The 18,748-nt window shown below is 53.1% G+C and overlaps 2 protein-coding genes across 2 annotated transcripts; one reads left to right on the top strand and one right to left on the bottom strand.

The window, feature by feature from the left end:
* The first annotated feature begins 2,096 nt into the window (after positions 1–2,096).
* Positions 2,097–5,121, top strand: AGMAT (agmatine ureohydrolase (agmatinase)). Its single transcript, XM_010577283.1, has 7 exons — positions 2,097–2,458; positions 2,606–2,808; positions 3,600–3,648; positions 3,785–3,980; positions 4,326–4,505; positions 4,770–4,854; positions 4,979–5,121. Exons 1-7 carry the CDS (start codon positions 2,097–2,099, stop codon positions 5,050–5,052), a joined length of 1,149 nt encoding a protein of 382 aa, XP_010575585.1. The 3' UTR covers positions 5,053–5,121.
* A 655-nt stretch (positions 5,122–5,776) lies between these two features.
* Positions 5,777–18,679, bottom strand: DNAJC16 (DnaJ (Hsp40) homolog, subfamily C, member 16). Its single transcript, XM_010577284.1, has 14 exons — positions 18,510–18,679; positions 17,504–17,570; positions 16,212–16,542; positions 15,136–15,320; positions 13,667–13,771; positions 12,904–13,062; positions 12,393–12,523; positions 11,845–12,028; positions 11,484–11,666; positions 11,158–11,234; positions 10,593–10,673; positions 10,391–10,489; positions 9,754–9,921; positions 5,777–9,321 (listed from the first exon to the last, which is right to left on the bottom strand). Exons 1-14 carry the CDS (start codon positions 18,677–18,679, stop codon positions 8,925–8,927), a joined length of 2,337 nt encoding a protein of 778 aa, XP_010575586.1. The 3' UTR covers positions 5,777–8,924.
* Between the last annotated feature and the right edge of the window lie 69 nt (positions 18,680–18,748).

Raw genomic sequence — 18,748 nt, forward strand, 5'->3', positions numbered from 1 at the left:
TCAACCCGAGTTCTGCTGTGTGAATAGGAGCAATATTCAGCAGAGTGGGACGAGTTGTATTGGGTTTATGTGGCAAGGTTTTGGTAGCGGGGGGGGTTACAGGGGTGGCTCCTGTAAGAAGCTGCTGGAAGCTTCCCCTGTGTTCGAGAGAGAGTGAGCCCATACCAGCCGGCTCTAAGACGGACCCGCCGCTGGCCAAGGCCGAGCCAATCAGTGATAGTGGTAACGCCTCTGTGATAACATTTTTAAGAAGGAAAAAAGTTGGGACAGGGAGAAAACAGCCGCCAGAGAGAGGAGTGAGAACATGTAAGAGAAACAACCCTGCGGACACCAAGGTCAGTGCAGAAGGAGGGGGAGGAGATGCTCCAGGCGCCGGAGCGAAGATTCCCCTGCAGCCTGTGGTGAAGACCCTGGTGAGGCAGGCTGTCCCCCTGCAGTCCAGGGAGGTCCACGGTGGAGCAGATATCCACCTGCAGCCCGTGGAGGACCCCATGCTGGAGCAGGTGGGTTCCTGAAGGAGGCTGTGACCCCGTGGGAACCCTGCACTGGAGCAGGCTCCTGGCAGGACCTGTGGACCCATGGAGAGAGGAGCCCATGCTGGAGCAGGTTTTCTGGCAGGACTTGTGACCCCGTGGGGGACCCACGCTGGAGCAGTGTGCTCCTGAAGGACTGCACACTGTGGAAAGGACCCATGCTGGAGCAGTTCGTGGAGGACTGTCTCCCGTGGGTGGGACCCCATGTTGGAGCAGGGGAAGAGTGTGATGAGCCCTCCGCCTGAGGAGGTGAAGCGGCAGAAAATAATGTGTGATGACCGTAAACCCCATCCCTGTCCCCCTTGTGCCGCTGGGGGGGCTTGGTGGAGAAATCCGGGAGTGAAGTTGTGCCCGGGAAGAAGGGAGGGGTGGAGGGAAGGTGTTCTGAGATTTCGTTTTATTTCTCATTTACCTTACTCTGGCTGATTTGTAATAAATTGAGCTAATTTTCCCTAAGCTGAGTCTGTTTTGCCCGTGACGGTAATTAGTGAACGATCTCTCCTGTCCTTATCTCGACCTGCAAGCTTTTTTGTTATATTTTTCTCTCCCCTGTCCAGCTGAGGATGGGGGAGTGATAGAACTGCTTTGGTGGGCACCTGGCGTCCAGCCAGGGTCAACCCATCACGTCGGCTTATTGACGTGCCGAGACTTACCTTGTCCCTGCGGTACTGGGTGTGGAATACACACATATTCCTTATCCAAACCAACTGTCTGGTGCAGGCGTTCTGCTGTGAACATACTCTGGGTTTTTTTTTCCCCTTGATTTTCCTCCCAGGTCCAATTGCTACATGAGTAGGAAGCAGAATTGGGAGCCGGAGCCATCGGATTTCAAGTGTGTTGTTATTAGGCCAAGCAGGGTTTGATCTGTGCTGGTTAACTCCAGACATTTGAAATTTGCTTCCCCTTGAAATCATCTAATTTCGTCTCTCTGTCCTTAAAAAAGGCCTAAAATGCTTGTCCCGCAGCACTGCCTCTGGTTCTTAAATCCCTACTATCACTTCTCTTTGCTTGCATTTTGTCTGTCTACGGTTCTGCTGAGGTTAGACTTTTTTTTGTTCTCTCTCACTGCCTGCCTTTCGTTAATGAGGCATTTTTATGATTCTTCAGCATTCCGGGTGCTTTTGTAAAGTGCAGTTTAAAAGTATAACGCAAGAAATGCTGCCTTACTTTCTGCTAACGCCCGAGGGGAGCGAAACTGGAACATTTCCCAGCGCGTCCCTCTTGCCCTGTTGTGCTAATCCCTAGGCAGGCTCTTGTTGGAGATGCTCGAGCCAAAGCCCCTTGCTGCCGCGTTTGTTCCCGGTGTTTGCCAGGAAGCAGACTGTGCCGTGGGGAAAGGGGGTGGCCGGGAGGGGGAACGCGAGGCCTGAGCTGAATCTCTGCCCTTTTCCGAGCAGCGGGGTGTCCGGCCGCACTTTGAACCCCGGGGAGGGCGGAGGGGAGGGATGGTGGAGGCGGCTGGCTCTCTGCCTGGCTGCGGCACTCCAGCCGAGACGGAACATTCTCCGCAGCACCCCTCGCTCCGCTCCGTGTGGGGTGGAGGGTCGGAGCCCTTGGGGCAGGATGAGGCGCCTGCTCTGGGCCGGCTGCAGCCAGCTGCTGTCCTGGGAAGCCGGGCTCTGCGCTCGCAAGCTGTCTGCGGCTGCTGCGGCGGCCACCCCACACCGCAGCCCGTGGTCCCCGGCTGCCTCTGGCTCCTCGCCCGGTGCATCCATGGGGCTCCTCTGGCCCCCGGCCCTGGGGCACGGGGCCCCTTGCCGCTGGGGCTCGCAGTTCAATGTGCCCCCCAGTGCCCAGTTCGTGGCCCGGCCTGTGGGGGTCTGCTCCATGATGAAGCTGCCCATTCAGGCGTCGGCAGAGGGACTGGATGCAGCTTTCGTTGGCGTCCCTCTAGACACGGGCACATCCAACCGGCCGGGAGCCAGGTAAGGGCTAACTGTGGTGCCAGGGAAGCTGGTGCATTGCTTCGGCTGGCCGCCACAGCTCTCCTCCCGTGAGAGGAGCGCTGGGTGCGTGGTGCTGGCATCGGGAACTCTGCCCAGTAGCTTTTCCCGGCTGTGCTGTCTCCCCAGGTTCGGTCCGCGCCAGATCCGGGCCGAGTCGGCGATGGTGAGGAGGTACAATGCCAGCACCGGGGCAGCGCCTTTCGACTCCCTGCAGGTGGCTGACATCGGGGACGTGAACGTGAACCTCTACAACCTGCCCGACAGCTGCCGCCTCATCCGAGAGTCCTACCAGAAGATAGTGGCCTCTGGCTGTGTGCCCCTCACCTTGGGTAAGGACCCCACATCTCCCTGCCATGCCACTGCCTCCCCGCTCATTCAAACTCCCTCTCCTCCAGCCCTCGTTCAGTCTGAACACGGTGGAAGGTGAGCAATGAATCTCTCCTCTGCAGGGGGTGTTCTGCTAAATCATGGGCTAGATGGGTAAATCGTGGGTAAATTTACACGCTCTCTGTTGAAATGACTGCCATCCATGATGCCTCTTGTGTCAAAAATGGCGAGAATGGGTCAGCCGAGAGACTGTTCCAGTGCACAGCCTGAAGCTCAACCACAAATCCAGTCAGCAGTATGCTTTCAGTGTCCTGTTGAGCAGGACCCGAAGCAAGAGCAGTCTGTGTCCCTCTGAAAAGCTTCAAGCTTGAGCAAGTGCCTAGCAGCATGCTGCTTTGCACAAGGCATGATTTGGATGCGTATTCAAGTGTCCAGCTGTCGCAGCTTGGCATCGCTAAATGAAGCGAGTGTATATAGTAGCGTGGGGCAAATTATCAGTTACAACGTCCTCGGAAGTGAATCAAGCACCTATTTATAAACCCAGTCAAGGGTTCTGCTCCATGGGCTGCCCCTGGCAGCAGTTGTGCATCTCTGGTCCTCCTGAGGAGAGAATTGGAGAGAGGAAGCAACCTTCACCCACGAGCCTCAGGTTTTCCTTTGGGAATGAAGCCCTGGGGTGTATAAACAAAGGCAGGATAAATGCAAAGGGGGGGAAAAATCACCTGGGAACAAACATAGTGAGCGCTGAGCACCTCTTTCAGTGTGTTACACCCGCTTCCCTGGCCTGTTGCAGGTGGAGATCACACCGTAACATACCCCATCCTGCAGGCGGTGGCAGAAAAGTAAGTTTCTGACCTGGAGATGTAGAATAAGGACCTGGGAAGGAGCCTTGGGAAGGCTCCTGCTTTGCCGTCCCCGGTGTAGGCAGGGCCATCGCGCACGGGACAGCGACTAACGTGGCCACCCTGTCTCTACTAGGCACGGTCCTGTGGGACTTGTGCATGTGGATGCTCACACTGACACCGGAGACAGAGCCCTGGGGGAGAAGATCTACCACGGGACTCCGTTCCGGCGCTGTGTGGAGGAAGGGCTGCTGGACTGCAGCCGTGTGGTCCAGATCGGCATCCGAGGCTCCTCCTATGACCCCGATCCTTACAAGTACTGTCAGGACCAGGTAAGCTCAGCTGCAGGCATGCGCAGAGCGCCTCTTTCTTTCCCTGCCATTAATATTCCCAGGTCATTAATACTCCCTTAGCTTCAGCAGGAAAAGAAATGTCTCTTCTGCATGTTGTCCCACGCCGGCGGCTTGGCCCGCAGGACAAACGCTCCCGGCGCACCGAGCCGTTAGCTGAGGGAAGAATAAGAAAGTGGGGGTGAGCAGAGGGTGCTTCGAGGTGCACCTCTGCAGCTTGGCCCTGGGATGAGGATTTATCCCGCAGAAATCCCTGGCGGGGCAGGAGGATGCTCCGCTTTGCCCGCCTTTCCCTGAGTGGGCGCCTGCGTGTCTGTGTGCCGGCAGGGTTTCCGGGTGGTCCCGGCTGAAGAGTGCTGGAGGAAGTCCCTGGCGCCGCTGATGGGGGAGGTGAGGACGCAGATGGGGGACAAGCCGGTGTACATCAGTTTCGATATCGATGGACTAGACCCCGCGTATGCGCCAGGCACGGGGACACCGGAGATAGCCGGGCTCACGCCTGTGCAGGTAAGGGGGATGCAGCTTTGTTTCCCAGTGGGAAGGGGATGTCTTTGCTCCCATTAAAGGAGGCCGTGCTGCCAGGACAGCAAAGCGAAGGGTGGGGTTGGCCAGGGAGCATTTTGTAGTGGTAATGAGGAAAGGAAATGTTGAACTGATGTGATTTGGCCTGTGTAGCTTGGGTTTCCTTAGCTGCATGTGGGGAAAACAGAGCCCCGACCAGTCTGCTAGGTCAGATGTGTTTCTTGATCCCAAATCTGTTTTTTTTCCTAGGCTTTGGAGATCATTCGTGGCTGCAAAGGACTGAACATAGTGGGATGTGACCTTGTAGAAGTTGCACCGATGTATGACGTCTCTGGTGAGCCTAAAGATGGTTGAGAGTAAGAAAGACATGTGTGCCTGGCAGAGGCGGCTGACCACTGTGGGCAAAAGCAGTTGGGCATTCATGGCTTGGTTGTTTCCCCCTTTTTGTCTTGTCTTAGGTAACACAGCCCTCCTGGGGGCAAACCTGCTGTTCGAGATGCTCTGCATTCTCCCTGGAGTGAAGACAAGATGAGGGCAGCTCCCGCCTGCCCCGGGGACAACGCAGCCCTGACCTCAGCCCAGGCCTTCCCTGTCCTGTTCCCCTCCACCGGTCACGGTGAACACAGGCTTTGCAGTGAGAAATAAATGCTGTTTACCGCTAGAAAAGGTAATTTTTAAGCTGATAAACTGTAGGTAGCAGATGGGTTGGGACAGCCCACCTGACTGGTGTCTGTAGCTTTTGAGTTTGCCTGGGAAAGGAAAAGATGAGGCTAATGGCGTTTCGCCTCTGCTTTCCCAGCTGGAATTACTCACCCGGCTTGTAGGGGCTCCTGGCAAAACTGTCACTGGTGAAAGGTTTCTCCCATTAAGGCGCAGCAGGAGGACAATGAATACAGAGGAAGGGAAGGCAGCCAAAGGTGGCCTGGGTCCTGTTCTGAGAGTAGGGGCATATTGCCTGCTGGGGATAACCAGGCATCTCCTACAGCAGGAGCAGTTTTATCACTCCTGGAATTTCTGAGCTGACACGGAGATGAGGGTAGTTTGTACATGGAAACACAGAGCCGCCTCATCACACATTAAAATAGTTTATTTTGGTTGCGAATCTGTAATCATCTTAGAACAAAATGACATCAGTGCCTGTTCACAAATACAAAAAAAAACCAAAACAAAACCGAAAATAAAAAAGACAAGTTTGCCAAATAAGTTAATTCCCCCCCCCCCGCCCAGTATCAAAAGTGCAAAATAGGTACCTAGTTTTCAGTCCTACTTCTCAGGCTGCGCTAGTGTACTAGTTCCTGGCAGGCTTTCGGTGAACGGCAGAGCGGAGGCCGGCAGCCGCAGATGGCCGCTGCCCACTGCACTCGGTCCAGGGAGGAGTTTTGGTACAACCTTTAGACTGGGGGCCTGTATCCCTTTGCTTCAGCTTCTGAGCGGCGTGCGATCGCTCAGAGTTCACTAGAATAGTGCACTAGGACTGAATTTTCTCAATCTTTGGATTACCAACCACCATGTGCATAACAGAATCGCAAGTGCGTTTTGCTGATGATATGTTACGATATGGGTTGAGCGCCGCTGGAGGCAGCAGGTTAGGAAATGATCTGGGGGTGAGGGCTTGCAACTGCTGGGAGAGGGCAGACAGACCTCCAGCGTAAGCAGCCTCCGACCACACTCTTCTACAAGAAAGCGAGCGCCCAGCGCTCCACGAAGGACACCAAAGCTAACTAAACGAGGGGTTCAGCACGGTTTGGTGTTTGCTTTGGCCCATGAAAGAAGATTTTCCATAGAACAGCGACACAAGCCAAGTTCGTCTGACCTGGTTAAAAGCGGTGAAGGGCAGAGTTACAGCTAAACAGGAGCTGTGCTCCCATCCAGCCACAGCCGGCAAGGGTGGACTGCTGCAAGTGCTCCTTAAGCAAAACTCAGCCTAAAAGAGGAGGTTACTGGTGGTAAAAAGAAAATTTAAAAAAGGATTCCCACAGGTGTGCAGCACGTGAACTGTATTTATTTTGAAGGCCAGAAAGGCCTTCTCGTCTCACTTGGGGCAGGGCTGAATTCCCTTGCTGTAGCACAACTAGGCACTTTTTTTCACGTGTCAAGGGTTTTCTCCTGGTTTCTGACTAGCTGAAGAGACAGCAGAGACCCAGAGAGTATTTTTTTGCTTTTGCAACTGTTTAAAAAGTTATGTGGAGCCTTCCGCTGGGCTAAAGGCCATTCTGGCCACATCCTGCAGAGCAAGCTGCAGGAGAAGCATGAGTGCAGCACTACGGCAATTGCTCCAGCCAAAAGAAAACAAAGTCTAGCAGCATCAGGCCAGCATTTCGTTTCCCCTCCCGCTCTATTTCAGCAGTACATGTGTGCCTCGGAGATCTTTGGCAGGGAGAAGACTTCGCCTTCCTTCCTTCCTTCCCTCTACTTGAGTGCCTTATCCATGCAGCAGCGCAAGCTGTGGCCCAGAGTCCGCTGAGCTAAAATTAAGTAACCTCACATAGGGTCAGTTGGTAGCATGGTAGCCTTTATTTGGAAGTACATTATACACGGCCTTTGAGATACCTGTGGTGGTCGAAGCATGCCAATCTACTCCTAGGGCAGGGAGGAATGCAGCAAGCCAAGGGTCTGTGAGCAACTGGGTCACGTAGGCAGTGAAACAACTTGAGCATTCCCGGATTTCATATGGGATCAGCAGCTAGCTCAGAGATTGGCATGGTTATTCCTACACACTGGCTGCTCCACTAAGATGGTAGCTAAGGTGGCAAGGGCCGAGCAAGCTTTGCATTAACACCACATGCTCGACCAAGTGCTCTACCGTCAGAGCCCTGCAGCAAAGGCCACCCCATTCGGATCCCCGTGCTTTGGCAGTGCCGTAGCCTAACGGCAACTTGGGACCGCGGGGGCCTAGGTCCTGTGCGGAGTGGCCAGAAGAGGTGCAGCAAGGACCAGCCAGGGCGACAGTGTCTGCCCCGGCGCAGTGAAAAGGAAGAACCAGCCCCACAGGATTTCAGTTCCGGCCGTGAAGAGAAACCCTGCTGCTTTGCTTTATCGCTTGACGAGTGGAAAGCGGCCGCGAGTCTGCTCGCCTTCCCTCCGCCTTACAAAGGGCCACCCTTTCCCCCCATGATGTTGAAAATGGCTGTTGGAGCACTGCTAGAGCAAAGTGTAAACCAAACCTGTGCTTTACGACTGTTCTAGCTTCACGCAGACCTATGAGTTCAAAAAGACAAAAAAACCCCCAAAGCCCAACGCAAACAAACAAAAAAAACCAAGGCAGCAGCCTGCACATTGAGAAACAAAGGTTTGCAGCAAGAAGGAAATGGGCGAGAGGCTGAAACTGAGCATCCTGAACCCACGCCTAAACCAAAAAGGAATTTCACACATAAGCGATGGTCTGATGATACAGCACTTCTGGGGCAACGTTTCAAGAATACAATCATCAGAGAATTGGGTTCCTTGATACAAAGAAAGGTTGGTTTGTACTACAGATGTAAGGGTGTTTGAAAGGAGCCCACACCGACTCCCTAGCAGCTAGGTAGAGTTTCTTTTACACATCTACTGGCTCATAGCAGCTCACACCTACAATCTGAGGACACAGTTAAAGTTATGGCTCTAGGATAGATCGTCTAAAAATCGACAGAAGCAGAAAGGCATCTGAAAAATCAATGTGACATTTAAATGGCTCAACACCTTTACAGTATTTACGGCCGTGCAAAACCCCTTCCCTCCATGGTTATGGTTTGGCCGGTGAAGCTGCGTGTGGAACTATGACACGAGGAGCATGAAACATGCAGATCGCCTACTAGCCTGCACCACAGGCAAGTCCCAGCTACAGGTTTGCTACGAGGGAGATGTTCCCGACCATACTCTAGATCACTTACCACAGGGAAAGCCAATAAAGTACGACTGCCTGGTGGGAGGAGGCCTTTCAGAAGGGCAGGGCCTCGGAGGGTCTGCAGGGTCTTGCCGGTGTTACACCATGCACCACAGGCTAAGTGCACAGGGAATGGGAGAGAGAACCATGACCCCACCCGCATCGCCGGCTGCCTTCGGTCCGGACCGAGTCACCGCGGCAGAGAAGTCACGGGTTTTTCTTCAACCGAGGTAAAACGAGAGACGGAACAGGGGCGACTCGGGAAGCAGGTGCGGCAGGACAAGAAGGGAAAAACGGACTTCTCGGCTCTTCAGCAGTACGGCATCCAAACGCACGACAAGTCAGTGGAGGGGATTTTGGTGCGCTTGGCTGCACTCCTGGGCTCTGGACGTGGGGAGATATTTTCTATCTAGTCGCTGGCCCTAGGAGAGTTCATCTAAAACCTAAGGTCCATTCGTCACGCTTGTTTGCGTATTCCTGGAAAGAGCTGTCCCTTGTCATCTTCATAAAAAGTTTGTCCCTTAGAATCTCTTTAAAATCCCTCAGTCTAGCGCAGGCCACGAGGGAATATAGAACCTCTGTAAGGAACCCTCTAGGAGGCGTTCCATCCAAAAGGACAATTTGTGTAATTTGTTTTTAATGGATCTAGATCCTGGGCTGCAGGAGGATTTCCCTCTGGCTTCCGCGTGTAGCGAGGAATCGTAATCCTCGCAGGATCCCGGGGTTCCCCCCTCATCCCCTGATCTGTGAGGCTTAAAGAGGCAGAAGTATTTCTTGTGGCCGTTCAGAGCCAGGACGTAGCCCGTGTAGTCGCGCTCCAGGAAATGCTTGTCGTACTGGTTTGGGATGGGGGCTGCATCCTGCGCGAACTCTAACAGGTACTCCAGCCATTCTCGGTGCTTGTCCAGGCTGAGGAAGGAGAAATGAAGAGAGCTGCTCCTGGGGGAAGAGCAGAGGAGAAGTGGGATTAGCATGTCTTCCGAGTCAGGCCGGATTCCTACCAGACAGGTAAGTGTTTGTAAACAAGGGCAGGTGCAGAGCTGTGTTGCCACAGCTCCTTTTTTAAGCCAGTTTGGCACAGGTGGCAATTACCGAGCACACAGTACTGTCGTGCTCTCTGTTTGTCAAAATGTGGGTATGGCCAAAGCAGTGGCACCGCCAGACCTGTCTGGCCACCTTCACCGAGTACAGCCAGGAAAGGCCACTCGGTTTTCGGTGGCTCATTGCCACTGATGAGCACAGAGGCTGCTTGGCTTGCCAGAAGCGTTCTCTCCTGGCAGTCGAGCCGACACTGCTCCTAACTTGTCGTCAGAGCAGCATTATGCAAGTTGTTAAACGGTAACAGAAAGCTGGTAGAGGGCCCCAGCCTACCCTGTGAACGTGTAGACTTCCAGGGCAAACTTCTGGAGGAGGATGGTTTTGGTCGAGTTGGACAGGATCAAGACCACATTCATGTGACCCGGCCTCAGGCGTACCAAGTTACTGTTGTAGTTGATGTCTGTTAGCTCAGTCACCTCGACAAAGCCCTTTTTGGGAATCCTGTGGCAACAAAACGGTGACCGAGTGAAAGGGGAACGAGGGGCCGGGCACGACCAAGGACAGAGAACCCGTGCGCTTGTTCCCCGCCCCCTTACACTGAGCTGTCCCCATGCCCTCTAGCTAAAGCTGGTTTGACTGGTGCAGTGGCCAGACTTGGATCTTTCTTCCTCGACAGGTCAGGCAGACCTTTACCTTTCCTCCAGGGATGTTGTCTGGGGCAAACACACTGGGACTCACTCAATAGCTCTGTTTGTGCACCCCTGTCCTTGCTGGTCTGGGTCCTGGCTGAATGCTACTCCTACCCGCCTCGCTGCGCCCGCACTGCCCCGCATGATGACTGCGCTATGTCCACAGCTCTAGCAGGTCTCTGCTGTCCTCCTAATGGTCTCCACGTGCTCTCTCTGCACAGAGGCTCCCCAAGCAATGCTCTGGCAGAAAACATTTCTGAAGAAATTATTAGAGAGGGAACCTGTTGCTCTCTTTGCTGAAGCTTGTGTCATTCTTCTCCGTCTTTGCGGCGGTTTCTTCCTTCTCGGAGGGAGGAGAGTCCCTGGGATCACTCGAATCACTGTGAAGGAAGATTATCTTGTGTATGTTTAAGGCACCAGACTGGACTGAGGTGCTAACGGCTGGCCCGTAAGATCCCCTAGGATGTTTTGCTGTGCACTCACCTGAAAGCCTGAACAATGACGGTGCCAAAGAGAATGAAGAGCGCAGAGAAGAGCAAGGACAGCAGTGGCATCATTTCTCGCCTGAGGGGAAGATTTGCAAAGAGCAATCAGGTCCGCGAGCTGTGCTGTTTCTGCTCGACTTGCAGTTCCTGCCTGCCTCCTGTAATACCACACGGTTTCCCCAGAAACTTGGCTTGTTTCCTGGGGTCTTAAAGACAATCAAGATTTTGAGCACTGTCCCGCTCCCACCCAAAGGGAGGAGGATAAAAACAGATCCTTTTTAAAATAAGGCAACAGGGAAGTGGCAAAACCCAACAGTGGATGTGTGTTTTCAGGAGTGTAACGTCCACGCTCAGCCTCAAGGCCAAAGTACCCAGTACTTGAGGCAGAAGCTGACTTCACTGTGGTGTCAGTGCTCTTTGCCTCAATCTCGAGAGAGTACAGGCACCTATGTGTGTTGATACGGTCTCAATTCCTGGTAATGAGAACCTGGTTCTGCTATGCCTCTGAACCAGAAAACAGCAATCCTGCTCCCTATCGAGACTTGTCAACACCCAATCCGTACCAGTTACTGTGAAACAAACTGTCCCAGCAGTCTGAGATATAGTCCAGCGTGGAGTAGAGCCATCGGATAAGGAACATCTGTTAAAAAAGAAAAAAGCAAATGACTGACCTGCTACCCAGAGCCCCGATAGGACTCCCACCCCTTAAACAGAACCCTGGGCCAAATCGGCTTCGGAGCATGCCATGAGCTTCCTTCCACAAGTGAGAAGACTTCTAAGAGTCTTGCCTTGGTGTTTTAAAACATAAATAATGCCCGTGAATCACCCTAATGGGACTGCCCTAAAAGGTAACGCGGCTGTTAGGCAGCTGGAAAGGCCGTGCGCTTACGGGAGCGAGTTCGTCATTCAAGTCTGCCAGGACAGTCTCTAAAGAGAGAAGGCCGGGGTCTGTCCTCAGCTGGTCTAGAAGATCAAGGAGGATGAAGTTGTCCTCTTTGCTGCCTTGCCAGGCCTCCTCCAAGATTTTATAGGTGATCTTCCCCGCGTTATTGTGTCTCTCCAAAATGACCACCTGGACGAGCCAATAACATCGCAGATGTCAGAGAGGAAGGTACTCTTTACTAGGTGGATGTTACGCTTCAAATCACCACCCAGATTTAGGTGTCAGATCGAGTTACAGCATCCTACGACACGAGGTAGAATGACAGATGAAAAGGAGGAAGGGGGGAAAAAAAAAAGGAAACCCTCACAGCTGATTTTCCCCGATACTTCTCCTCATCCATCAGCAAGGCGTCCGCAAACTCCGGCTGCCGATCACGATAGATGTGCACAAACTTCAGTGTGTCTTTTGTGTTGGCCGCAGCAAAAGTCAAAAACGCCTCGTAAGCCTCAGCAAACTTATCGCCTTCTCCAGTAAGTAAGACTGCACAGTGCCTAGGCAACACAACGAGATGGAGGATTAAGAGCCAGTCTGGACGCGAGAGGAAACAGCCATCCCCTTTCTGCTGGCTAGAATGATCCTGAAGAGCCAGAAATGCAATTTATTGCTTCCAGGCAGCCCACTCCCACCTTCCATGTACTTGGCTCTCCAGCCTGTCACCCTGTTCCTCCTCCTTTCCACCTGCACTCTGTCCCAGGATATGCCTAGTAAAGGCAGGAAAACTATCGAACGGTGCAGACACCCAGCACGATCCAATGCAGTCATTTCCCTTCTCCCTCGGAATCAAACAAAAGGCGGCTTTAGGAGCAGCCTCAGGGAACAAAAAAAAGGGAGGACACATCACCCACGGAGCCGTACTTTCGCTGACGGTGAGACTTCTTCACGGGACACAGCTCCTGGAACAGCTTCTGGTTGGTGAGTCTGGCCACCATGAGGAACTTATTCTGGGAAAGGAAGTCGTCAATGAGCTGCTTCTTCATATCTCGTGCCTGGTGAGGACAAAGAAAGCAGAGGTCAGAACTTGGCAGGATGAGGAGAGTCAAGCTGCTGTGACATCCTTGTCAGAAGCCTGGGGATGGCTGCCAGCCATCAATCACGGTCCTTGCTAAAATTGCCTGAGATGTTTTGAGGCCCCAAGACTGAGAAGCTACCTGTAGCCACCCTCCTCCAAAGGTCACACACCACAGCTGAAGCATGCTGAGCTCCTTCCCACTGGTCGCGCTCTGCCTCTGCTGGAGCCCGAGTTTAGGCCGAGAATGAATGCTCTTTACTCTGAAATGCTCCACCAACTGACCCCTCATCACAAGCTCGGTCAGAAAACCTCAGCATCCATTTCACATGAGCTCTCGGACAGGGCTCTGAGCAATACCTGCACAACATCAGCAGGCCTGTCGACGTGCTCCTTGAAGATCATCATGGTGGGAGTGTAGACATTGATGTTGTACTGACTGGACAACTCTTCGGTGCCTCGGAGTCCGACGTACACATAACCAAAGGACAAGTAATCACGGTATGCAAAGGCAGTCAGCTGGATGGGAAGAAAGCACCAGTGCATGTTTATGTTAGAGAGTAAACAACATTTTCTGCCCCAAGTGCCTGTGGTGACTTTGCTTCAAGAACACCTCCTGCTGTTTCAATGTTGTTGGGCGTGCGCTGCAAGAGGTAAAAGCCCTTCCTCTCCCTTGCCAAACTGCAGTTCTCATTCTCTTTAGTCATCGTACAGGGAGCCTTGATGGATCCACAGCTTTATTCTACAACCTGACGTTTTGCACGGTAGCAGGGGTTTCTTAGGAAATGGGCTTTCTGGCAACCCAAATTAGATGTGCCGCAAAAATCTCTCATTACCAATAAAGGTTAGTATGTGCCCCTGTTGCCGCTACCTCCAAAACCCACCCACACCTTCGCATCCAGCAAGGATACATCTGCGGCAGCACAGAGAAGCAATCTCCCAATGAAGTTGCTCACCTGGCTGTGCCGTTGTCAGCCGACACAAATCAGCTTGCTCTCCCCTAGAGCCGGTCAATAGTATTTAGAGGCATTGGTCCGCCTCTGCTCACAGCCGTATCGCACTTTGTTTTGGAATGGCTGGATTTATTAGCAAGTCAACAATGCAATGATAGAAATCAAATTACCTTGTATAATAATGGCACAACTGGCATGTGATCAAATAGAAGGACGTGGGGCTTGTTTTCTTTCTTCCAGTTGGAGAGAAAGCGGATGTAGTTTTTATCTGTAATCTTGAAACAGAATCAGCATGTTAGTTTAACCTCTGAGCCGTCAGACACATGCAATGCTGTACGATTAGGTGTCTGAATGAGACCTGAGTCTGGAAAAGCTGTCCTGGTGTTACAGGAAGCAGACTGTGGGTTTGTCTTTCCAACAGGTATGCCTGATCTGGGCTTGTTTGATACAGGAAATGAATTAAAACTATCAGTCTCAACCCTCCACCAACCCTCCAAATTATTGCACCCTCTTGTCGATGCCGTCTCAAGTCAGTGCCGATGCTGCTTTCTTTCTCATAACTGTTCATTGGGGCCATATGCTTTATATATATAGTGGGAAGCCAAGGGTTAACAGGCACCTATGAGCTCCATCAAACCTGCTCCTGCTCTGTTTCAGCTGCGGTACCTCTTTGACCTAGAGGAAGGAGATAAAAGGGAGTTCACAGCTCATTTAGGGGCCCATGGGGAGAGGAGTGGACTGCCGGCTCTGTTTTTGATGAGTGCCTGGCTGTGGGAGGTGAAATGGCTGCTTTAGCTGTGCAAGAGGGCAGCAGGCCCTGCTTCTGGGGTGAAAACTCAAATACCTGGAGGACAGCAGGTCAAGGGTCTGTTGGGAAGGGTGGCCTTTGCTGAAGACCCCAAGGGAAAACAGGGTGAGGTGAACAAGACTCCAGGCAGAGGACAGGCAGGTGAGAGCACTATGGGGGCTGACCCAGCTATGTTGCACTGAAAGGGGGTGGGGGGTGCTTAGGACTCTGCCCAAAAACAACCAAGCAAGGCTGAAATGCAGGAATTTTTTATCTAGTTGGAGGTTTTACCTATAACTCAGAAAGGGCTCTCGCTGCCAGCTCCAGTTTCAGAGGTCTGAATCAAAACCGGATGAAACAAACAATGGGTCTCTGTGCGGGTGAGTTTTAGCAGACGGTGCCTACGAGTTAGTGAGTGGTCCTTAATTTGCTGGATGAAACTTCGAAAAAAGGAGAAGGGAAGTGAAATCCAGCAGGCAGGTAGAGCCTAATCACAGATTCCTAACCTGGGGGTAGCTTTTGTAGAGCTCTGGCAGCCATAGGGTATTACAACTGGGGGGACAGCAGGCACACAAAGTCGCTGGTGTAACTGCGTAGTAGAGGGATTGGCCCTGTCACAAGAAGCGTTACGGAGCCACCTTGCGCGATCGCTTCTGACAGCTCTGGGCTTTGTAGCTGTAATTACAGCTCTCAAAACGCCTTGTTTCACCAGCCTTGGTCAGATTGTCTCGTGTTTGTGACACGGCGCAGCTCACGGGCTGAATTAACAGATTAGCCACTGAAACAGCTAAGGAGAGGTGAATATCCAGTCAGACGCAAGAAGTGGCAAGTGACGGTCTCACTAGAGCATACCTTTTCTACGAGATTCCCTGGCAGAAGGTTCTCCACGAACTGCCGCAGGTTTTCTCGAATGACAGCGTTGTGGAAGAAGGTTATTTTCCCGTTAATGAGCCCTAGTAGAGACGGCGTGCTGTGTGCACCTAGGTGATGGGCGAGGCGCCTTTCGTACCCGGCGTGAACGACTCCTATTCCCACTCCTGAAAAAGGAGAGCAGGCTCAAGTGAAATGTATCAATGTTCCAAAAGGCATAGTAGAAAACTGAGGTTGAAGACGGGTTGCCTTGCCCAGCGCCCTGCGTAACTCAGGAGTTATTTGTGGGACTGTCCCTCCCAACTCTGTACTTTCCTCCTCTTGCAATCCTTGAACATTCTATTTAAAACTCCTAGCTTTATCTGGCAGGGGGAGAGAGAAGGAGAGAGAGAGAGAGAGAGAGAACGTGCTGTCCTCTTTTGTTCTGTCCACTGGTATTTCGTGTGCTACATTAAAATCTCAAGGAGAAAAATCTTAGTAAGGGGGAGCTACGCTGCCTGTGTCTCCAGCTGTCTGTTGAGTTTGTGTTTTTCTGGAAGTGCGTGCAGACAACATCTGCAGGGAAAATGAGGAAGCTGGGGGCAGAGGGGCGAGTACAAAATACCTCCTTGTCATCCAAACATGTTCACTAAGTCTCAAAACTTCACTGTATGGTAGTGGCCCTAAAGTTGAGGACGTATTCTGCAGGGATCTTTGCTTATCAAAGGCAGCCAAGCACAGGACAAAGAGCAATGCGGCATTTACGCTGGTGGCCTAAAATCGCAGCGGTGTGATCGGTCCTCAGCCACGCCATTGTTTATTATCATCGGCATCCGACTAAGCCGCTTGCTGTGCGGACAGGAGAAGAGGCATCTTGCCCTTGTGATCTACGGAACTAGTTTTTCCTCATTTCTAACGTATAGCCTCATCCATTATGAGGTTAGTAACATTCGGGAAAGTGTTAGGATAAATCCCTGAGGAAATCTACAGGTTAAACTCAGTCCTCCAAAGCTGAAGGTAACCGCCACAGCCTCGCTGGGCAAGGCACGCGTGCCCAGCCTAAACGGCCTCGTCCTTACCCAGTGCCTCCAATTCCTGAGCGACTTCCTTCCACACGGGCTCGATGTGGATGCAGCTGAAACACCAGTCTGAGGTTATTTTAATGAGGTAAGGTTTCTTGAAACTATCTGGCACGATTTCGTTGATGTAGTGGGAAAAATGGAGCAAATACTTCTCGTCAGAGGTGTCGCGCCTCTCCGAATTAAAGGGGAAATGGAAGAAGGACTCGTCAAAATAGAAGCCTTCATGGAAGTGGTGGAACTGGCGATGCTGGTGCTGAGAGTAGCCCTGGCTTTCCCCGGCATCTCCGTAGCGATCAAAGTTTGCCCTCTTTTCCTCATTGGAGAGAATCTGGGAAGCAGATGATAGAAGGGACGGTTGCCTGAAACCGTGAGGGGGAACCGCCCTGATGACAATCCCTTAGCAAATAACTGCAGCGGTATAAGGACGCGCTACGAGGGAACGTGCAGCCTTTGCTGCGCATGGAGGGATAAATATTTCAGAAAAGGGAACTATTGTGTGGCCTCCAGGCTCGCTGCAGTAAATAAGGGTAAAAAAAGCCAAAGCCCAAAGAAAAGGAGCCTGTGAATCAAGACCGCCGTACCCATTTCTGACGCCAGTCGCTCCTCAAGCCTGAGCGTCGCACTGTCCAAGCATTAACGCTCTTTGCTGGAGCAGCTTTTGCCTGGCGCCTGCTTGAACATTTGAGGGTTTTCTGGGGGCATCAGAAAGTGCCAAAAGTTTTACCAAGCAGCCAGAAGCCCTCCCAGAGAAACTGCAGTTTTCGGCTGGGAGCTGATGATCCACTTTCATTTCTGTGGGCTCAGCTCGCTTGCCATGGAAGCATTGGGTCAGCTGCTGCAAACTGGGGCAGCTGATTTTGAGAGCCACGCGGGAGCAATGTGCAAATAACTACTTACGCAAAGAATAATTTGAAGTGACTAAAGCCCTGTGGTGATTAACATTGCTTACATCACCCCCAAAATCCTTATATGTACATGTGACGTGGGCAAGATGGCCGCCCAGCTGCGCGGGGCTCAGTGCGTACCCGTTCCTCCCTCATTTGAGGCTTTTTAGCGAAAACGGGGCAGAGCTGTAGCAAAATATTTGCAACAGAGGTCACGCTGGTGACATCCAGCGGCGCTCTGTTGAGAAAGTAGAGGAAACTTTTTGGGTCTGTAGCATCCACCTCCACGGGGTCAAGTGCCTTTCCCGTGCAGACGTATGCAGAAAAAGTGCAGAGCGCCAGACGGAAAAATAAGGTCGCTTAACTTTTAACAACAGCAGGAGTTTAGCAAGAAGAGCGTGTTACCTCGTAGGCCTTGCTGATCTGGATGAATTTGTCTTCTGCTCCCGGGTCCTTGTTTTTGTCAGGATGCCTACGAGGCAGAATCGGAGGAAAAAGGGGTCAGCACTTCCCCAGGGGGGCGCAGGGAGCTGTCGGCCTCTGTTCAGAGGTGAACGGGACGTGGACAGTTAGGGTGTGCGGTGGCGTCCCCCAAGGCTGAGATCAGATTTTATACCCAGCACGCGCTCTCCCTACCCAAACCCCATCCCAAAATGCCGCACCGGGACGCTGGCCATGCACCTGCAGACCTGTCCCTCCACCTGATGTGTTGCCGATGGCCCGAGCCCAGGACGAGGGAGCGCGTATCTTTCCTGCCCGCTACAGCAATGCATCCCTCAGCTCCTGCCCTACATATCCACCGAGTTCTTCCTGTAAAACACCTCCTGCCGCAGCCCTTGGGGATGTCTTGGGCAAAACGACGCAGGCTCTAAAAGCTCGGGGTGAGGCTATTTTCCAAGGCAATGCCTTGAGCCTGCTCCTCGATGCATGCCACCGAACTGAGGAGCACAACATTTGTGGAGCCAACCCCTTCCCCAGCGTGGGGGTCGAGTTGCCCTCGGACACCGAGGTATCAAACCGGGACTTAGACCCTGGCGTATTAAACGCTCCCGGTTGAGTCGAGGAGAAGTTTTTTCCCCACAGCCAGACTCCGGGAGGGTTTTACAGTATGGATCTCTAGGGTGAAGGTGTCCGCTTGGTTTCAGGATGACTCTCGGCCTGCGAGGAAGACCTGGGGCTCACCTCTGACCGCCTGCCCGGCCTCGTCTGGCGCGGACAGCCAGGTAAGGTGGCTAATGCCACCCCCCAGCAGCGTTACCCGCCGCTCAAAGCGCAGCGGCCTAGCTCTCTCGAGCGAGAGGACGCGAAACGACACCGTGTGTCCGTCCCCGTGTCCGTCTGTCCATCCCGCCGGGGTGCTGCGGCGGGGGGAGCGGATGGGGGCAGGCCGGGGCGGAAGGGAGGCACGTACCATTCCCGGGCGAGCCGCTTGTAGGCCTTCTTGATGTCGGCCTGGCTGGAGCTCCGGCCGACTCCCAGGACGCGGTACGGGTCGAAATCCCCCGCCGCCGCGGCCTGCGCTCCCAGGGCCGCCAGCAGCAGGGCGGCGGCCCAGGCCAGGCCCGCCCGCCCCAGCTCCATGGCTCCGGCGGGCGGAGGCTCGGCGGGGCCGGTGGCCGGAGGACGGACACCGGCGCTGAGGGGACCGGC

The sequence above is a fragment of the Haliaeetus leucocephalus genome, unplaced genomic scaffold (genome assembly GCF_000737465.1).
Source record: "Haliaeetus leucocephalus isolate CR32 unplaced genomic scaffold, Haliaeetus_leucocephalus-4.0 Scaffold556, whole genome shotgun sequence".
Classification (NCBI taxonomy): domain Eukaryota; kingdom Metazoa; phylum Chordata; class Aves; order Accipitriformes; family Accipitridae; genus Haliaeetus; species Haliaeetus leucocephalus.